Source organism: Seriola lalandi, unplaced genomic scaffold, assembly GCF_002814215.2.
Source record: "Seriola lalandi dorsalis isolate HSWRI2012SDOR001 ecotype SW California unplaced genomic scaffold, Sedor1 jcf7180002054689, whole genome shotgun sequence".
In the NCBI taxonomy this organism is placed as follows: Eukaryota; Metazoa; Chordata; class Actinopteri; order Carangiformes; family Carangidae; genus Seriola; species Seriola lalandi.
Genome location: NW_019525242.1, coordinates 2,366,111 through 2,381,883, shown reverse-complemented (window position 1 = coordinate 2,381,883; position 15,773 = coordinate 2,366,111). Strand labels below are relative to the sequence as shown.

The 15,773-nt window shown below is 37.6% G+C and overlaps 3 protein-coding genes across 4 annotated transcripts in view; 2 read left to right on the top strand and 1 right to left on the bottom strand.

Moving 5' to 3' along the window:
* cxcr2 (chemokine (C-X-C motif) receptor 2) overlaps positions 1–2,988 on the top strand; it is a 6,028-nt gene extending 3,040 nt beyond the window's left edge. The window contains exon 2 of the mRNA XM_087178496.1: positions 866–2,988. Within this exon, the coding sequence (XP_087034622.1) occupies positions 866–1,936 (1,071 nt within the window). The 3' untranslated portion in view covers positions 1,937–2,988. The remainder of the gene's footprint in view (positions 1–865) is intronic.
* Positions 2,989–4,590: 1,602 nt separating this feature from the next.
* Positions 4,591–9,391, top strand: faima (Fas apoptotic inhibitory molecule a). Of its 2 annotated transcripts, XM_023423061.2 has the most exons (5): positions 4,591–4,714; positions 5,458–5,598; positions 5,743–5,971; positions 7,356–7,405; positions 7,725–9,391. In XM_023423061.2, the coding sequence occupies exons 2-5, from the start codon at positions 5,485–5,487 to the stop codon at positions 7,872–7,874; spliced, it is 543 nt and encodes a 180-aa protein (XP_023278829.1). In that variant the 5' UTR covers positions 4,591–4,714; positions 5,458–5,484; the 3' UTR covers positions 7,875–9,391. The 2 variants fall into 2 exon arrangements, with proteins under 2 accessions (XP_023278829.1, XP_023278828.1); XM_023423060.2 differs by lacking the exon at positions 4,591–4,714 and having other exon boundaries at positions 4,739–5,598.
* Positions 9,392–9,568: 177 nt separating this feature from the next.
* Positions 9,569–15,713, bottom strand: parp9 (poly(ADP-ribose) polymerase family member 9). The gene is made up of 8 exons (XM_023423058.2): positions 15,574–15,713; positions 13,601–14,485; positions 13,122–13,322; positions 12,534–12,755; positions 11,979–12,039; positions 10,794–11,266; positions 10,561–10,720; positions 9,569–10,425 (listed from the first exon to the last, which is right to left on the bottom strand). Exons 2-8 carry the CDS (start codon positions 14,468–14,470, stop codon positions 10,151–10,153), a joined length of 2,262 nt encoding a protein of 753 aa, XP_023278826.1. The 5' UTR covers positions 14,471–14,485; positions 15,574–15,713; the 3' UTR covers positions 9,569–10,150.
* Between the last annotated feature and the right edge of the window lie 60 nt (positions 15,714–15,773).

Below are 15,773 nucleotides of genomic sequence, written 5' to 3'. Positions count from 1 at the left end.
AACCAGTCAAGGCGAAGGACAGATTCAGGTAAGGCATTGAACTGATATTCGATTTTTATATTTAAATTTATTATAAAAGTGAGCAAATGATGAACACCTGTGCACCAGGGTCAGGCTAAGTAATTGTTATTATCTTTAGTTATTGCCTTTCATTGTCATTGTATGGTTGTTCTGTTATGATAAAGGGATATGTGATTCTGTTGTTTAAAGAGAGGTATACGCACATACAATAACACAACAGTTCTTAAATTGTCTAGGAAGCAATATTCAACTTTTTCAGATAAGTTTTTTTCTTTAACATCAAATTCCAAATTATTAAAGCTGCATTAAACTGATCAGTAAGACACTGTAGTGGTAATGGTTGTAGGACTTCACCACTAGTGTCAGTCAGTAAGCTGCAGTGCGTTCATCTAAATTTCCTCTTTTAAAATAATAGTTTCACATTTCAGTAAATATACTTATTCACATTCTTGCCAAGAGTACGATGAGAAGATACCACCCTCACGTCTCTCCAGTTCTGTGGGGAGTTATGAGTGGGTCTATAGAGTTCCACAGAGGTGACGGATGTGATTTTTCCATTGGCTTTTGGTAGGCTAGCTCTTAGCATAATCATTATGCGATATTAAGCTAACAAGCTGCTGGCTTCAGTGTCATATGTGAAAAACAGATATGAGTGGTATCAACTTTTCATTGAACGCTGAGCAAGAAAGAGACTATGCATTTTTCCTGGAAGTATTTTTCTAATTTCCCTGACAGCTTTTCTTTTCTGTGCCACTAATCCAACATTGAACATTTACAATACTTCTGCTATTTCTTCTGCAATTTGCACAAATTTAGATTCTTCTTTTTTCTTTTTTTTTTTTAGGCGTCGGAACCTGCCTTCGACCTAGATCAATTCCTCAGTTTATACAATTCTACATTTCTGCTAGATGACGATGGACCATCTTCTGCTCCTTGCCACGTGAATGTGCCTGGATTTAGTGGCCTGGGCTTGACGATCACCTATATCATTGTGTTTGTCTTCAGCATGGTAGGCAACAGCATAGTTGTCTATGTGGTTTGCTGTATGAAGCAAGGCCGAGCCAGCACAGATATCTACTTGATGCACCTGGCAGTGGCTGACCTCCTCTTCTGTCTTACACTTCCATTCTGGGCTGTTGATGTTCATTCAGGTTGGATCTTTGGCAACTTCATGTGCAAACTCCTGTCAGGCTTTCAGGAGGCATCAGTATACAGTGGTGTCTTCCTGCTTGCATGCATCAGCGTGGACCGTTACTTTGCCATTGTGAGAGCTACACGTATCCTGTCATCCCACCACCTGTTGGTCAAAGTGGTGTGTGGCGTGGTGTGGCTGGTGGCTGGATTACTGTCCTTACCTGTGGCAATTCAGAGGGAGAGCATTGCTGCTGAAGATCTGGGTCAGACCATTTGCTTTGAAAATCTCACCGGTAATAGCGGTGACCAATGGCGTGTCAGCATGCGTATTCTGCGCCATACCATGGGCTTTTTCCTGCCACTGGTGGTGATGACTGTCTGCTACAGCTGGACTGTGGTGACGCTGTTTCACACACGGAGTCAACAAAAGCACAAAGCCATGCGCGTCATCCTGGCAGTGGTCTTAGCTTTTATCCTGTGCTGGCTGCCTTATAACGTTACTGTACTGATTGACACACTCATACAGGGTGGATCAAGTGAAGTGTGTGACACTCGCTACAGAGTGGAGGTGATGCTAAATGTGACCCAAGTGTTGGCCTTCACGCACTGTGCAGTGAATCCAGTGCTGTACGCCTTCATTGGGGAGAAGTTCCGCAACCAGCTGCTCTTAGCTCTGTACAAACATGGCCTCATCAGTAAGAGACTCCTGATGGCCTACAGAAAAAGCTCTGTCAGTAGTGTAGGCAGCATCAGATCTAGAAACACCTCTATTACGATGTAAATAACTCCAGATGGATGCCTATGTATAGCCTTGGGTGGTGGTCATTTTTATTTACCCCTGCAATTAGACAAATGAAGAAAGTGTAAACCAAGTGGTTTATTATAAGACATGTAGAATTACAACTGAAAAGAATAAGAAGATTCAAGAGAACTAATAAATGTAAGTGTTGGCTTTATTTTTCAAAATCTGAAATGAGTTCCACATTGATTTGAAGAGTCGTCAATGGAGGAACACATGACGCAGAGATTTCATTGTTTATGAATGTTTTACAGCCTTTTAAGCCCTTTAATGATGTAATTCAATTGTGGGCACGACTGAAGAGCCATCTTCTTATTTTGCAGTCTTCTAATTTGAACATTGTGAGTGAGTTTTTTCCTTTTGTTATGCAAGACAGAGAGAGAGAAGTGAGAGAAGACAAAAGTTTCTTGTAATCAGATATCTTAATCTTTCAAACAGGAAGAGGTGATGAAATCAGTTTTCCTTTTCAAAAACAAAGTACAGTGTTTTTGATGATGGATGTTCACTGAGGCAGAACTCTTGTGTCTGTTCAAACTACTGTTCCAGGAAACATAACTGTATTCTTTGTAATAAATGCTGAAATCTTAAAATCCTGTATTTTTTTAATTGTGCAGCAACTTTCATTTGATATCAGGCTATGGCAAATAAGATTTACTTTATCTGTCTTTTTATTTGAATATGTATGTTGATCACTTAAATGTATGTACTATGTGCAGGTAGCACATGTAGATATGATGTGTGTGTGTGTGTGCGCACCTGCATGGGTGGCTCTGTGGCTGACGTAAAGGAGAAGAGGGGAGACTGTGGCTTCATGATAAATTCTGCAGAAGCAATGGTTGCAAAACAAAATGACATGCAAAGGATCGGAGGTTTTCATGTGCTTTGATCATATGAAACGTGTTAGTATTATCTTTTTTCACAGTCATTTATGCAAAAAAAAAAATTGTGAAAAGCAAAAGTGCAGTTTTAATATTCTGGTTTAGTTTAATGTGGCTTATCCTGTGATTGCCTTATAATAAATCTTTAAACCTAAACCATGTGTGTTCTCCTATATTTGTCCTTTCCTTAGTTTGTACAGGACTTAATTTCTTCATTCATTAAATCACTCCCACTATTTATGTATTAGGACAGTCTAATTAAGGCACAAGCAATAAGTAAAAAAAACTTTTTGTTTTTTTAACACTCCCTCAACATCCAAAATGATGACAGAAACATGTTTCAAACCAAAAACCTTGAAAATTAATTGTTATGTAAAACTAAAACATTATTAAATGTTTTCTAACATTGTGGAATGTTTTTTTCGTACTTACAAAAATATCGAAGAGGTCTGCTTAAGAGGAAAAAAAAGAGAAAGAAACAGAGGAAGTACAATATTTAGTGAACATATTTTTACCATCGTGTTCTTGTCTGACAATTGACTTTTGTTTCTGATATTTTATGTGTGATTTTTTTATGTTGTGCCTGCATGTTCTATATTTATTATTATCATTATACAATATTACAATAATTACAGTATTACTGAAAAAAGTTACATTGCCACTTATCTCCCTTGATCCCTCTGATCTTATAATATGAACATGTCGATGACAAGACAGCATTAACTCTTATTGATTCATTTAAAGCTGCATGAATGATGTTCTCACAACAAAACCATATCAGGCTTATTTAAAAAAAGAAAAAAAAACTCCAGGTACATCACTGTATGTTATATGAAGTGATCCCATATCATAAGATGTGGGCCTTCTGCCAGAAGATGGAGCCGTTTCCCACAAAATCATTCAGTTAGTGAATCACTGAACTTGTTAAGAATGGAAAAACAAGCTGCATAGCTCCATTAACTTTAAGCAGAGTACGAAGTAGCCAGAATAACTGAAAACAAGTGTAAGGACAGTGATGGAAGAAGTAGGCTATTCAGGAAGGCCTTTTTGACAGAACACATTTTGACATGTTATTTAGAAAGTAGGAAAAGCACAGGTCTAAATATTAAAAGATTTATGGCTGAATTCTATGTAGCTGCTTTGCTGTCCGGGTGCTGCTATTGTGCATGAGTTTGTTACACCAGTGGTAAAGATAGAAATTACAAGTAAAATGGTCATCTAGTAATGGGTAAACAGTTACTTAAGTCAGTATTGTTAGGAAAACGTATTAAAAATAAAAGTACTTAATTCAGATCGCGCCTGTGCATGCTGTGCCTGGAATATAATTGGATTATGATGCAAGTAGCATTTTACTATTGTAGCTGGCCTAGGGTCTGGAGCTAATTTTAACTAGGCCTACTTATTATGCTGTTGTAGTTACTAGCTACAGTACCCAGTTACCCAACAGTAGTACTTGAATAGTACAGTAACCTACGGTATTTTACATATTTACTTAAGTAAATGTACTTAGTTACTTGTTACTACCACGGTTGTTTGTGAATGTTCACTTTTAGTATTCTTCTCTTCCCCCAAGAATATTCCAATTAATAGTAAGCGTACATGGTACATGGATTATAAGGTGTCATGCTTATCCCTACTGCATCACACAGCACTGCATGTAACTCTTACCCTAAATGAAGTTTTTAAAAAAACTGGCTTTACCTTAGTGGGCGTGCTCCAGCCCCTACGTAGGTGGATATCATGTTACCATGGTAACAACATAGTCACAGCTCGTCTGTTGACTCTCTGCAGAAGCTAATTGCCTGTGTATAAACTGCGTTGAAGTTGCCTGTTTTTTATTTATTAACCACGGAGCTAGAGCGCTTACTTCAGGACCGTTAAGGTAATCTCGATGTATAATGATGGATGATATTCTTGTACCAACATTTAAGATTATCCTCTTAGCAGAAAAGGTAACGTTAGCGGTAAGAGCTACAAAAAGATACATAGCATGTTGCTCGAATGATGCAGTGATGCTTCCGTTTTCTTTTCAAAATAAAATCCAGGTATTGTTACTGAAGAGCAAATAGGTCCGTCTTCAAAGTTGAGAGTTGCAATTTGAAACGTGAATGTTATACAGCCATGGGATCTGCAATCAAATATCCTGTAACATTTACTCTATTAAAATCTGTTAAACAACTTACATATGTGGTTTTGCTAAATGTAATTACTTTTGTCATTAAGTAACACTTTTAACATAGACATGTATACTATGTACGTATGTGTATCACATACACACACGTATGTTTTAACACAAAAAAATATTTTGTTCAACATTTCCTGCTGTGATTTTGAATGTGAATCCCTGACACCGGAAGTCTTAATGCAAGAAACAGCGATAACTTACTATGTAATCCTTAGCCATGTTTCTATCACGAGTTAACTAATTATTAATGTTCTAACAGTATGTGCTAATTACTGCTGGGTAACAGTGTCTATAGGTGGAGGTAGGCTTAAAGGCACACAGAAAATTATGATTAGTTTTCACGTATGAGCTAACTAACGTTATCGCAGTCTGTTAGCTAACAGTAGCCTTTAGCCATGCTTTTGCTTCGACATTCAGTATTGCAGTTGTTCTGTTGTTAGAGTCCAGCAGATTCATAGGAAGTTAGGATGTCCAGTGATCTTGCTGGCGTGTGGGAGGTGGCGCTGAGTGATGGGGTCCACAGGATAGAGTTTGAACATGGCACGACCACTGGGAAGAGGGTCATCTACGTTGATGGAAAGGTATGAACCATGATCTTAAGTAATGGTATAGCCAGTAAAGAGACAAAACGCATTATATAACCTGACCCCCTATATGATTCGTTTTTCATTACAACGTCAGTTTTAGCAGGGTTTGTTCATTTCTAGTTTCACCCCATGCTACAGGAGATACTTAGACGGGACTGGATGTTTAAACTCGTGGGGAAGGAGGCATTCAATGTGGGCAAGTCAGACACCAAAGCAACCATCAATATCGATGCAGTCAGTGGTTTTGCCTACGAGTACACCCTGGAGATCAACGGGAAGAGCTTGAAGAAGTACATGGAGAACAGATCAAAGGTCACCAGCACCTGGGTACTCAACTTGGATGGTACTGACTGCAGGGTGGTCCTGGGTGAGTTCCTCTGTATATTATTCACCTACTGTCTCAATCATTGTATCTGTTATTCTGACATCTGATTATTACAATGTCTTTTTTTCATATAGCCGAACCATATTTCCAATACTCAGCTCTACCAAGTAGTACTCCAAGAGAGTCACCCAAAGTACTGTAAAAGTAAATCCACCAGTGTCTGAGTGTCATTCATATAATCAATCAGGACAGATCTTGGATTTTTATTAAGCATTGTATGATTTCTGCCCTTTCAGAACTACCCACTAATATTATGTCAGAGCTGAGGCTAAGCTCTTTAACTGCTATAAGCCCCACGCCATCTTCAGCCAACTCTGTCATCTGGGCAAGTTAATCCTTCTTATACTTACACTGCTTACAGTTGATCAGGCGGCAAACCACCTGAAGCATGTACAGCACATACTGTACATTAGTTTGCAGTAATGATCTATAAATCTGAGCATGAACTACTCAAACTCAGACCAACAACATTCAAATTAACCTTTCACACATGAACAAATAACATCTGACCTTCAGAAGCTGAAGAAAATGCATTTTAAGTTGTCAAAAGCTGTGATGAGGAATACTTTTTATCATATAAACATAATTTGAGAACCCACACACAGCCCACACTTTTCACTAACAAAGGACCATCTTTGAACAAAAGTCACATATATTAATAAATGAAAGGAGGTTTTACTCAGCCATAGTCATTGCCTAATAAATTATAAGGACCAAGATTTTAAAAAATCAGCTACCTAGACAAAAATATAACTACAGTTTTTAAATACATTCATAAATAAAGGTTTTGCTCCACAAATTACAGTCACAAATATTGTGCGTTTACAGAGACAATTAAGGAAATATCATAAATAGTAGGTTGAAGGTAAAAGGTAAAGTATGGTCTCTCTTTCAATAGAATGGCTTCTTAAAACACCTTCCATGAATTGAAATACTGCAAACCAAATTTAATTTAAAGATCTACACAAATACAAATGTGTGAATCATTCAATAATAACTTCCCAGGGAAATCCTCAACAATAGATTTGGTTGCTCTTAGAAAGCCATTGAAATCTATTTATGTTCTTCTGTATGGACTCAAAGTAGGATCAAAAAGATTTTGATTTTGTTTGCAGTTGTTAAACAGAGCAGAAACCACTCAGGGCATTTATATCTTGCTTCTTGTTTTAGGGAACCAAAACATGATCTGACAAACCCGAACATTCTCACACCAACACCCAAGAGCATTCAAAACATACAACAAATCAAAGCTGGCTGCACACATACTACAACTTGTTAAGCAGGTTTTAACTGGCAGTCACATCACATACTTTCATCACCCAATAGTTAGATGTTTCACTGATTCTGCGTGTTTCCTCTCTTTTAGAGAAAGACACTATGGATATTTGGTGTAATGGACAAAAGATTGAAACTGCAGTAAGTAAGATACCAGTTACTTTTTCATGTCTATATATGGATTTTTTATTTAGTAAAGGGATACACCACCCAATTTAAGAAGTCCCTGTGTAAATCAAAATCAACAATTGTAAATTGCTGTCTTCTAAAGTCAGAAACCAAAGTAGTATGTTGGTCCACAACTGATAAGTCTACCAAACACTAAATCCTTTATGGGTAGAAAGCCTCAAACACCTTGTGGTTCTGTAGTTGTCTGCATATAGAGTGGCTCCAGTGCTGTCAACAAGGAAATGAGTGATTGCTTTCTTTGCCCACATGTCTGTCTGACTTGCGCCTGCAGGGGGAGTTCGTGGATGATGGAACAGAGACACATTTCACACTTGGAGACCACAACTGCTGTGTTAAGGCTGTGAGCAGCGGGAAGAGACGAGATGGGATCATTCACACGTTGCTTGTGGACGGCACAGAAATAGCTGAATGCACAGAGTGACTGTGTACGTGCGTTTACATTTGTATGGAAGCAGGAGGTCTGGTATGTATGTGTTAATCTTAGTGTCTGTAAAACTGAGGGAGGGTGTGGACTTGAGGAATGTCATTTAAAGCTGTCGCAGTGAGGGACCAACTGACATAAATGTTCGCTCCTATCCTTTGAAGGCCATTCTGTGGAGGGTATATATGCCATATTGGTAAAGGCTGCAGGCTGTGACTAATACTGTGACAGTTATAGAGAGGACCTACTGTCTGAGCAGTTGCAGAAGAGAAGTTGCAGCCGTATTTTCATCACAAAAAGGGATTGACTGTCTCAAAATGAAACCTCACTGAAGAACTTTTTTGAGTTGTAAATTGAAACTTTATATTGATATAAATACTATAAACTTCAGTTATATTATCAATAGTGGAGGCCAGATGTGCCATACTTGTCTCATTCAACCTGGCTCAGTTTGCTCTCCGGTGTTTAATATGAACAGCAGGTCCTCTGTTACACATGCACTGCACCTGTTTTCATTTTAGAGAACAGATGCATGTACTTCTGTAATCCCCAGACTCAACCTGTTCTCTCTGCGCTTCATGCTCGCTTTCTTGTTTTTTTCTTTTTAATATTGCGCAGTAGGAGATTTAAATACCAGGGTACAAGATTATTCCTTGAACGTAGCATCATTCCAGTGAGCAGTGCCCTGAAGTGATTTTTGTTTAGTTCAATGTTGATGTATTAAATTGTCTTTGTTTGATTAGTCCAGCTACGTGATTTTATAGTAATATGTAATTAGCTTTAAGCAGACTGATGCAGGTGTGTCAAAACATCCTGGGGTTCATTGTCTGCATTGTCTTATTGGCTGTAACAGTTTCACAGACAATCGTTCAGATGTCATATTATTACTGGTAGAGACATCACTTGCTGATGCTTTGGGGTCTCCCTGTTGTCCTTAGAGATGTGTGAAATTCTGTCGTGCTGTCAAATCATTAGTATATTTTTCTTTGTGAAGGCCAGATGTTTTATATATTCATGGTTACATGTTAAGGATTGAAAATCTCTGCAGTGTATCTTCAATGTTTGTTTACATTTAGCAAAAAGAGGCATTCACTATTTATTGATCACCGGTGAAAACATTTTCCATAGTTTTGTTGTTTTAATCAATAATGATGATAATAATTAAAGCATAATTTGATTTAAACTCCACTCAGTTGTCAAGGTCTCCATGACAACTGAGTAATCTTCATCTGCTGATGACTGTAAGATGCAGCTCAAATCTACAGTGAAAGCTAGTAAATGGACCTTGAGATAATATTTTTCAAGCCATTATATAACTTTCATTCTCAACAGACTGATTTCTAACAGTTGTGCTACCAAATCATTAAGAATATGAGACTTCATTTTATGTCTTTTATATGTCATGTATAAAAAGTGTTATATTTATACACATTTTCCATTTTGTTTTACTGTTATGGCACATGTTCGTACAAATATAAATTCTATTTAATTTCATTAAAACTGTATTGCTGATCAGGTTTTCTTGTTGACCTTCATGAAAGGATCCTTCAATATAAATTATTAGATAACAAAACTGGGCAGCCATGATTTGTGTTTGATATTCTTAAGTGGTGAACTTACAATAAGTTGTCAAAACAAACCATCTAGATTCCTCAAAAAATTAAAAATAATAATAAGAGAATGAATCAAACTTCTTTTTACTTTTTTTAATCAACAGAAGCATACCAATATCATCAGTTTCCCCTTCGTCATGGATTTGACAATCATTGTTTTATGAGCATTTTCCAATCAGGTTACAATTCTGTATTTGTAGTAGCACTGCAATGTACATCCCTCACCACCAACCAAAGCCTTTCACTGGCCATATGAAGGATTATATTATAATCATCACATAATCTGTTTTATGTCATATATATACATACATATATATATAACCATTATTAACATATGTTGTGTGTATTATGTCACTAAACTAATAAACAAACTTGAGACATACATACAAATGATTATACTACTGCTATTAATACCACTGCTGCTATGTAGAATATATGTTAATCACCAAAAAAGAACTTAAACAAAACATTCAAAACTTTTTTAAGATGCAGTTATGCAATGTTCAACATCATGAAAAACAAATCTGACATCTGTGATCCCTCTGTAATATTGTAGTACTGGTCTCATTCATATGGTTTCGAGGTGTAATGCTAACAGCCATTTCTTTATAATGCTGTGTAAATTCATTATCAATAAACACAGGAAAGAGAAGAAATCATTCTTCAGACCACCTTACAGGTGATAATGTATCTGGGCAGAGCCTGATAACTACTAAATATGACAGAGACATCAGATCCTCCGCTCACACTGTCATACATAATTAGGGGATCTTTTCCCACGGCAGGTGGCAGAATGAGACCTGGTTTACCAGGAGTGGAGTTTCCTGTCAGCACCTCGGCCTCCACGAAGTACAGATACTCCTCATTTTGATCCTTCCACACTTTCAAGGCGTTCTTCATTGTGCCAGCAAAGTAGATCCCCTCTCCATATTCTGGGTCTGTACACAAATGAACATGCAGAAAAAAAATTGTTGAATTGTGATTATGTCTTTTTTTTTTTTACTATCCCTTCTTCTCATGTATCTGACCTCATATACATAAAGAAATAGGTTTCATTATCAAATGCAACATACCTGCAGGTGGTGCATACTCTGTACGGAATCCAATATGGCTAACCATACCACAGAACTGTGCAGGTATGCGCTGAAACATTCTTCGGGAAGTGTGACACTGTAGCTGTTTTTTCTTGAGATTGAACAGTGTCTCCAGGGCAGGGTTCTCAACTTTTTCCAACTAAATAGCATAAAATCATCATTAGTCAAGCAGGGGTGGAAAAAAAAGACACTTCTTGTTACACATACTGTACCTTCGTCATATGCAGCCTGTCCTTTTTGAATTCAGATACTCTGTCGGAGAATGTATGGCTGACGTCATCTACTTTCATAGTCTTTCTTTCGAAGGACACATTCTTGGTCGACATTAGAAGCATGTCCTGCTCTTCTTCTTTGACAAATTCCCTCTGTATGTTGCAGAGCATGGCCTCCACCTGAAACCCAGCTACCACAACATCTTCATGTGACCCGTTCACAGTTATTTCTGCTTGACCTTTCTTGAAAGACTCCTCAAAGAAGATGTTGTTTTGGGCTAGACGGGACAGCTGGAGATATTCTTGCTTGCCGAAGTGCAGGATGAAGTTGTTACGGATAGTGACAGAGCCAGAGGATTTGAGAAAGCCACTGAGCCATCGTTCAGCCTCTCGGGTTGTTTCATCAGAGCCTGAGAGGCCGATCTGTGGAGTGGGAGGTTTGCTTTCATGGAACTCGTCCCTGTGCTCAGGAGCTGATGGAGAGGACATAAAGACGACAATCACTGCCACACTGTAGGATCACTGTTACTGTTATTTTAAAATAACTTCAGAAACAGGTTTAGTTAAACATGCAGTTCTATTATGCAAATATTTTTTATATTAGTTGTCCTACATTAGCTTTATTGGGTTTTTTTTTTGTGTGTTTGTGTGTTCAAGTGAACATATTTCTGAAATATTTTTTTGTCATTGTTCCCTTTTTTTCATTAATGGAAGTCATGCAATTAGAAGCAGGGGGATTTGAACACACTCATTGTTGGTGTACTTAAGAACAGTCCCAGATCTGGAATTTTAAAGTCAGATTACAATGGAATATAAATGTAGCTGCTTCCTGAATCAGGCCCTTTTCTTCAGGTCTGCCGCTGCGCAGGACTGTATTATCACACCATAATAACAAAACCTTGACATAAGTCAGTGGTGATAAAATGATCTCTGTAAGGAATTCCCTTTCTCTAAGAAGTGTCACGATTCTGTTCTCGTAGATTAATGAATCTAATGGAAAATAATAACACCCACACATAGGAAAAGTTTTAAAGGCGTTAATTACTGCCATTATAGTCAATGCAATTCTGCCAATAGTATGTGGTGGTCCATCATAATCAACTCCCAATCAAATACTTGCATTACACCTTTAATGCGTACATTTGATGTGTACATTTAATATTAGTGGAAATTTTGTGTTGTTACCCTGTGTAAAGCCAGGATGAGATACTGTTTTCTGGAGAGTTTTCATTTGTTCCTCAAAAGCCTGCAAAGAGAAGGTCATTAATATATTTCTTTCTTCTTCTCTATTAGATAATTCACAAAGAATAAATTACATTATACTTTGTGAATTGTCTAATTGGCAACTGAACTTTCTTCAGCAGGTGTAGGGAGTGTCTTTAAACACATAACCACATTCCACCTTACAGATAGATATTACAGAATGATATTCAATTTAAACATCACTGGTTTCAGATATAATAACTAACTTTAACCAACCTGATCACGATTATAGAAATTTCATTCAAAGTGTCACCTTTAAAGTCAATAATTAGCACACATTCTTCAATCTTTTAACTGAGTCTCATCATTATTCCTCTGTCGCTGTTGTTGTTGTTTAGCATTTTGTTTTTTATTCATAACTGTTTAGCTTTCTATTATGTTCACTGTCGAGGTGTCTCTATTTGAGCCACCTACTAAAGACACCCATGGCTTGTATGGTAATATTGTAATTTCATGACAGCATTTTTGCAGTACAACCTTAAATGTGTCGTTGTCAGAGTGAAGTATGACAAAATGAACTTCCATCATAGTTGGGGCCTTCCACTTGCAGGCAAAGTCAGCCACGGCATTTGACATGATCTGGGCAGCTTCACTTTTACTGAAACTGAGGGCTCCTGTGCCGATGGCGGGAAAAGCAATTGACTTGTGTTGACTGGCAGCTGCATTCCATAAGCATTCCAATACTGAATTGAAAAGGACCTGTAATGAATGAATACACAGACAGAGACATAGACAAATACAAGTTCTTATTACAGTACAACCTTAACAGTTTATATACGGTTTATCAATGTTTTCTCTCTCAACTCTCTTTGGGTTCTTCTATTTTTCATTTTGCAATTAGCTGTTTTTAATGCTACTTAGAATACGTATCGTAAGACAAATTCAAACTAATAAACTCTTGCGAACTGTGATACAATATATTTTTTAGATGTGACACTTTTAACATAAAGTAGCTAATTTACACATTTAGATATATCAGATAATTAATATTTATGTATTTAATATACATATATATATATTCCCCTTTTACTCAGATGCCCAATAAGCCTTAAACTCATAAAGTACCTGTCCTTTTCCAGTGCAAAAAGTGTGATACACCTCTTTACATTGCAGGTGGTAGCCTTTGGTGGTGATGATGTTTCCTTTTTGATAGGAACCATAAATCTCATGTTGCATTCCACTACCAGCTTTCGACAATAAAGCGTTGGAGATTTGACCAACACTCAAGTCTCGGTCTGATGATGCAGTGTTTACAATGACATCCGTCTGAGAGGATACAAAAACATGAATGAGAAGAAGACAGCCTATTAGTATTTACTCAGAAGCCCTGGAAATATGAAAATTACCCTGTTGGAGGTCAATACACAAAAAAAACAAACATTTGACTTGGAATACCTGTTAACATAGTGTTTAAATACAAAAATAAATGTTTATACAAGCAACAATTCACATTAAAATTCATAAATGCATACTACATAATAAAACACATATATAAACACACATATAAAAACACTAAATAATGAAGACACATTGCAGATTCTTACCTGCTGTTCCTCAATTCTTCCCCTCTTCAGTGTCAGACGGACATTTCCAATCTGGACATCATGTCTCAAGGTTTTGGCAGCTGTTGCCTGGCTGTACGTCATGGGCGTTTGGGAGACTAGTATGTGACGGCAGGCCCTCTCCATTTCCTGAACCGAAGGGTCGTCATTGTTCACAAGCATGATCTCTTCAGGAAGATAATCTCCAGAGGAAGCGTAGTTGCAGTAATCTTTCACAGTTGACACTATGATCTCTGCACATAGTGGCAGGGGGAAGTTGAACAGACCTGAACTTATTGCAGGAATGGCAACAGTCTTCAGACGATGATCCCTAACTCTGGCAAGAATGCTCCTGATGGCCCTCTTCAACTGTGGTTCAGCCTGTTGAACTAAATGCCTAGGGGGGTTTCTTTTTAGTTGTGGACCCACAGCATGAATTATCTTCTTGCATGGTAGTGACCATGCATCACTGATGATAGCATCTCCTGTTTTCAAGGGTCCATTCCGTTTGATATAATCATTACTTTCTTTCCGGATTTGAGGACCACCAGCATGGGACAGAGCTGCAGCGAGGCCGCCACAATGCTCAAGATCGGTATTTGCAGCATTCACAACAGCATCCACCTGAAAATTGGTGAGATCAGCCTTCCATACAGACACTGTAACACCTGAACGCAGCGTAGCAGCAAATCTTTTCACTGGGACAATGGTTGGCCTTCTCTGCTGAAAAGTCAGACCTCTTTCAAAATCCACACCCTCGATGGTGGCCACACATCCAAATTTGCTTTCAAGGACATCACTCAGAGCAGGCCCACATTTCTTCACAATGTTGAATGCAGACCCATCAAGAGGAAAATCTAAGTGGCTGGCCATGGTTCCTAAACAGAGCTATAGAAAAATGTTGTGTAAGTAAATCATACAACAGTACCAGTGTCCGGTTAAGATATTTGACACTCAGCGTTATCACACCTCAAACATCATGAATACACCTGTTGAGTTTAACAGTGGTTCAAGGAAAGAAACACAAATTAATGACTGACTGCACCTTTACATGCTCTAGAAATATTTTCAGCTGAATATGTAAATAACTGTTGGATTGTTGAGGCACCAATTGGAAATGGGACAATCAATCGAACTGGGAGAACTTTATTTAATACATGAAAGAGTAGTGATTTGATTTGTCGTCAAATATAAACACAAACAAATTACATTATTTCATCCCATTCAAAAATCAGTCTCTTATAAGTCTATATCTTTTTTATATTTAATACACAAATTAATTTCATAAGATTGGCAGTGTTATCATGTCTGAAATATCTTCCTATGCATTACAAAATAACTTAAAACCTTTACCTGCAGGTGGCCCCCACAGTACTTTTCCATAGTAGATACAAGTGCTGTTTCTTTTCACTCCAGAGGAGGGAGACAGAGACCGCTAATGTGCTTAGTACACTACTTGGCAGTACAATGAAGTTGCATGTTTTTGTAAAAATGTATTGTTTTGGGAAACTGTCTAGAAATAAAACAAAACTGTTCAGAACTCAATTACGATATGCTTTACGAGCTATAACTTTGCATTTGCGCATCAGTGGTCCGACATTTTTATCTTATCTTTTATCGCTAGCCATAATTTCACAACTTACTTCTGGCAAATATCTAGTTAGAATTGTGTCAGTTTCACTGTTTCTAAGTTGCTTTTGACTGATAGAGATGGTTCAATTCATGTAATAGTAAATAAAACCGGCATTTCTTTTTATTTTTTTTATTTTTATCTCGGTTGTTATACGACGTGTATCAGCGCGAGAGCAACCTAACGCACCACGTTTACGAGACAACAAAACAAACATCTGGATTCTAAGTTTAATTGTAATGTCAAGGTTTTGGATGTTTCCACGCTCATAATAATTTTAGCAAAGCATACGTTTAACTTTACAGACTAAAGAAAGAATAATGTGCTGACATGTTAAGATACTCACCCACTTGCAGCTGGAAAGTACCGAGGAGAGCAGAAAGTGAAAGACAGGGAAAGGGTGCGGACTCTCGGGATGTTAGCCAAATTTTGTACAGGTTTATCTTGATTTTTCTTTCATACGACGCCCATGAATACCTGTGTCCTGTCTGCAATTACAGCCCATTTTGCGTCGACACTTTATGGCTTTTCAGTCGACAACAACGT

What these genes read in the sequence shown, in the direction of transcription:
- faima (XM_023423061.2), top strand. Translation starts at nt 5,485, where the DNA reads ATGTCCAGTGATCTTGCTGGCGTGTGGGAGGTGGCGCTGAGTGATGGG. An exon ending in TCATCTACGTTGATGGAAAG is followed by an intron (nt 5,599 to 5,742) that starts GTATGAACCATG and finishes CCCATGCTACAG; the next exon opens with GAGATACTTAGACGGGACTG. An exon ending in TGACTGCAGGGTGGTCCTGG is followed by an intron (nt 5,972 to 7,355) that starts GTGAGTTCCTCT and finishes CCTCTCTTTTAG; the next exon opens with AGAAAGACACTATGGATATT.
- parp9 (XM_023423058.2), bottom strand. Translation starts at nt 14,470, where the DNA reads ATGGCCAGCCACTTAGATTTTCCTCTTGATGGGTCTGCATTCAACATT. An exon ending in GAAGAATTGAGGAACAGCAG is followed by an intron (nt 13,323 to 13,600) that starts GTAAGAATCTGC and finishes GTATCCTCTCAG; the next exon opens with ACGGATGTCATTGTAAACAC. An exon ending in TCATCCTGGCTTTACACAGG is followed by an intron (nt 11,267 to 11,978) that starts GTAACAACACAA and finishes CCTCTCCATCAG; the next exon opens with CTCCTGAGCACAGGGACGAG.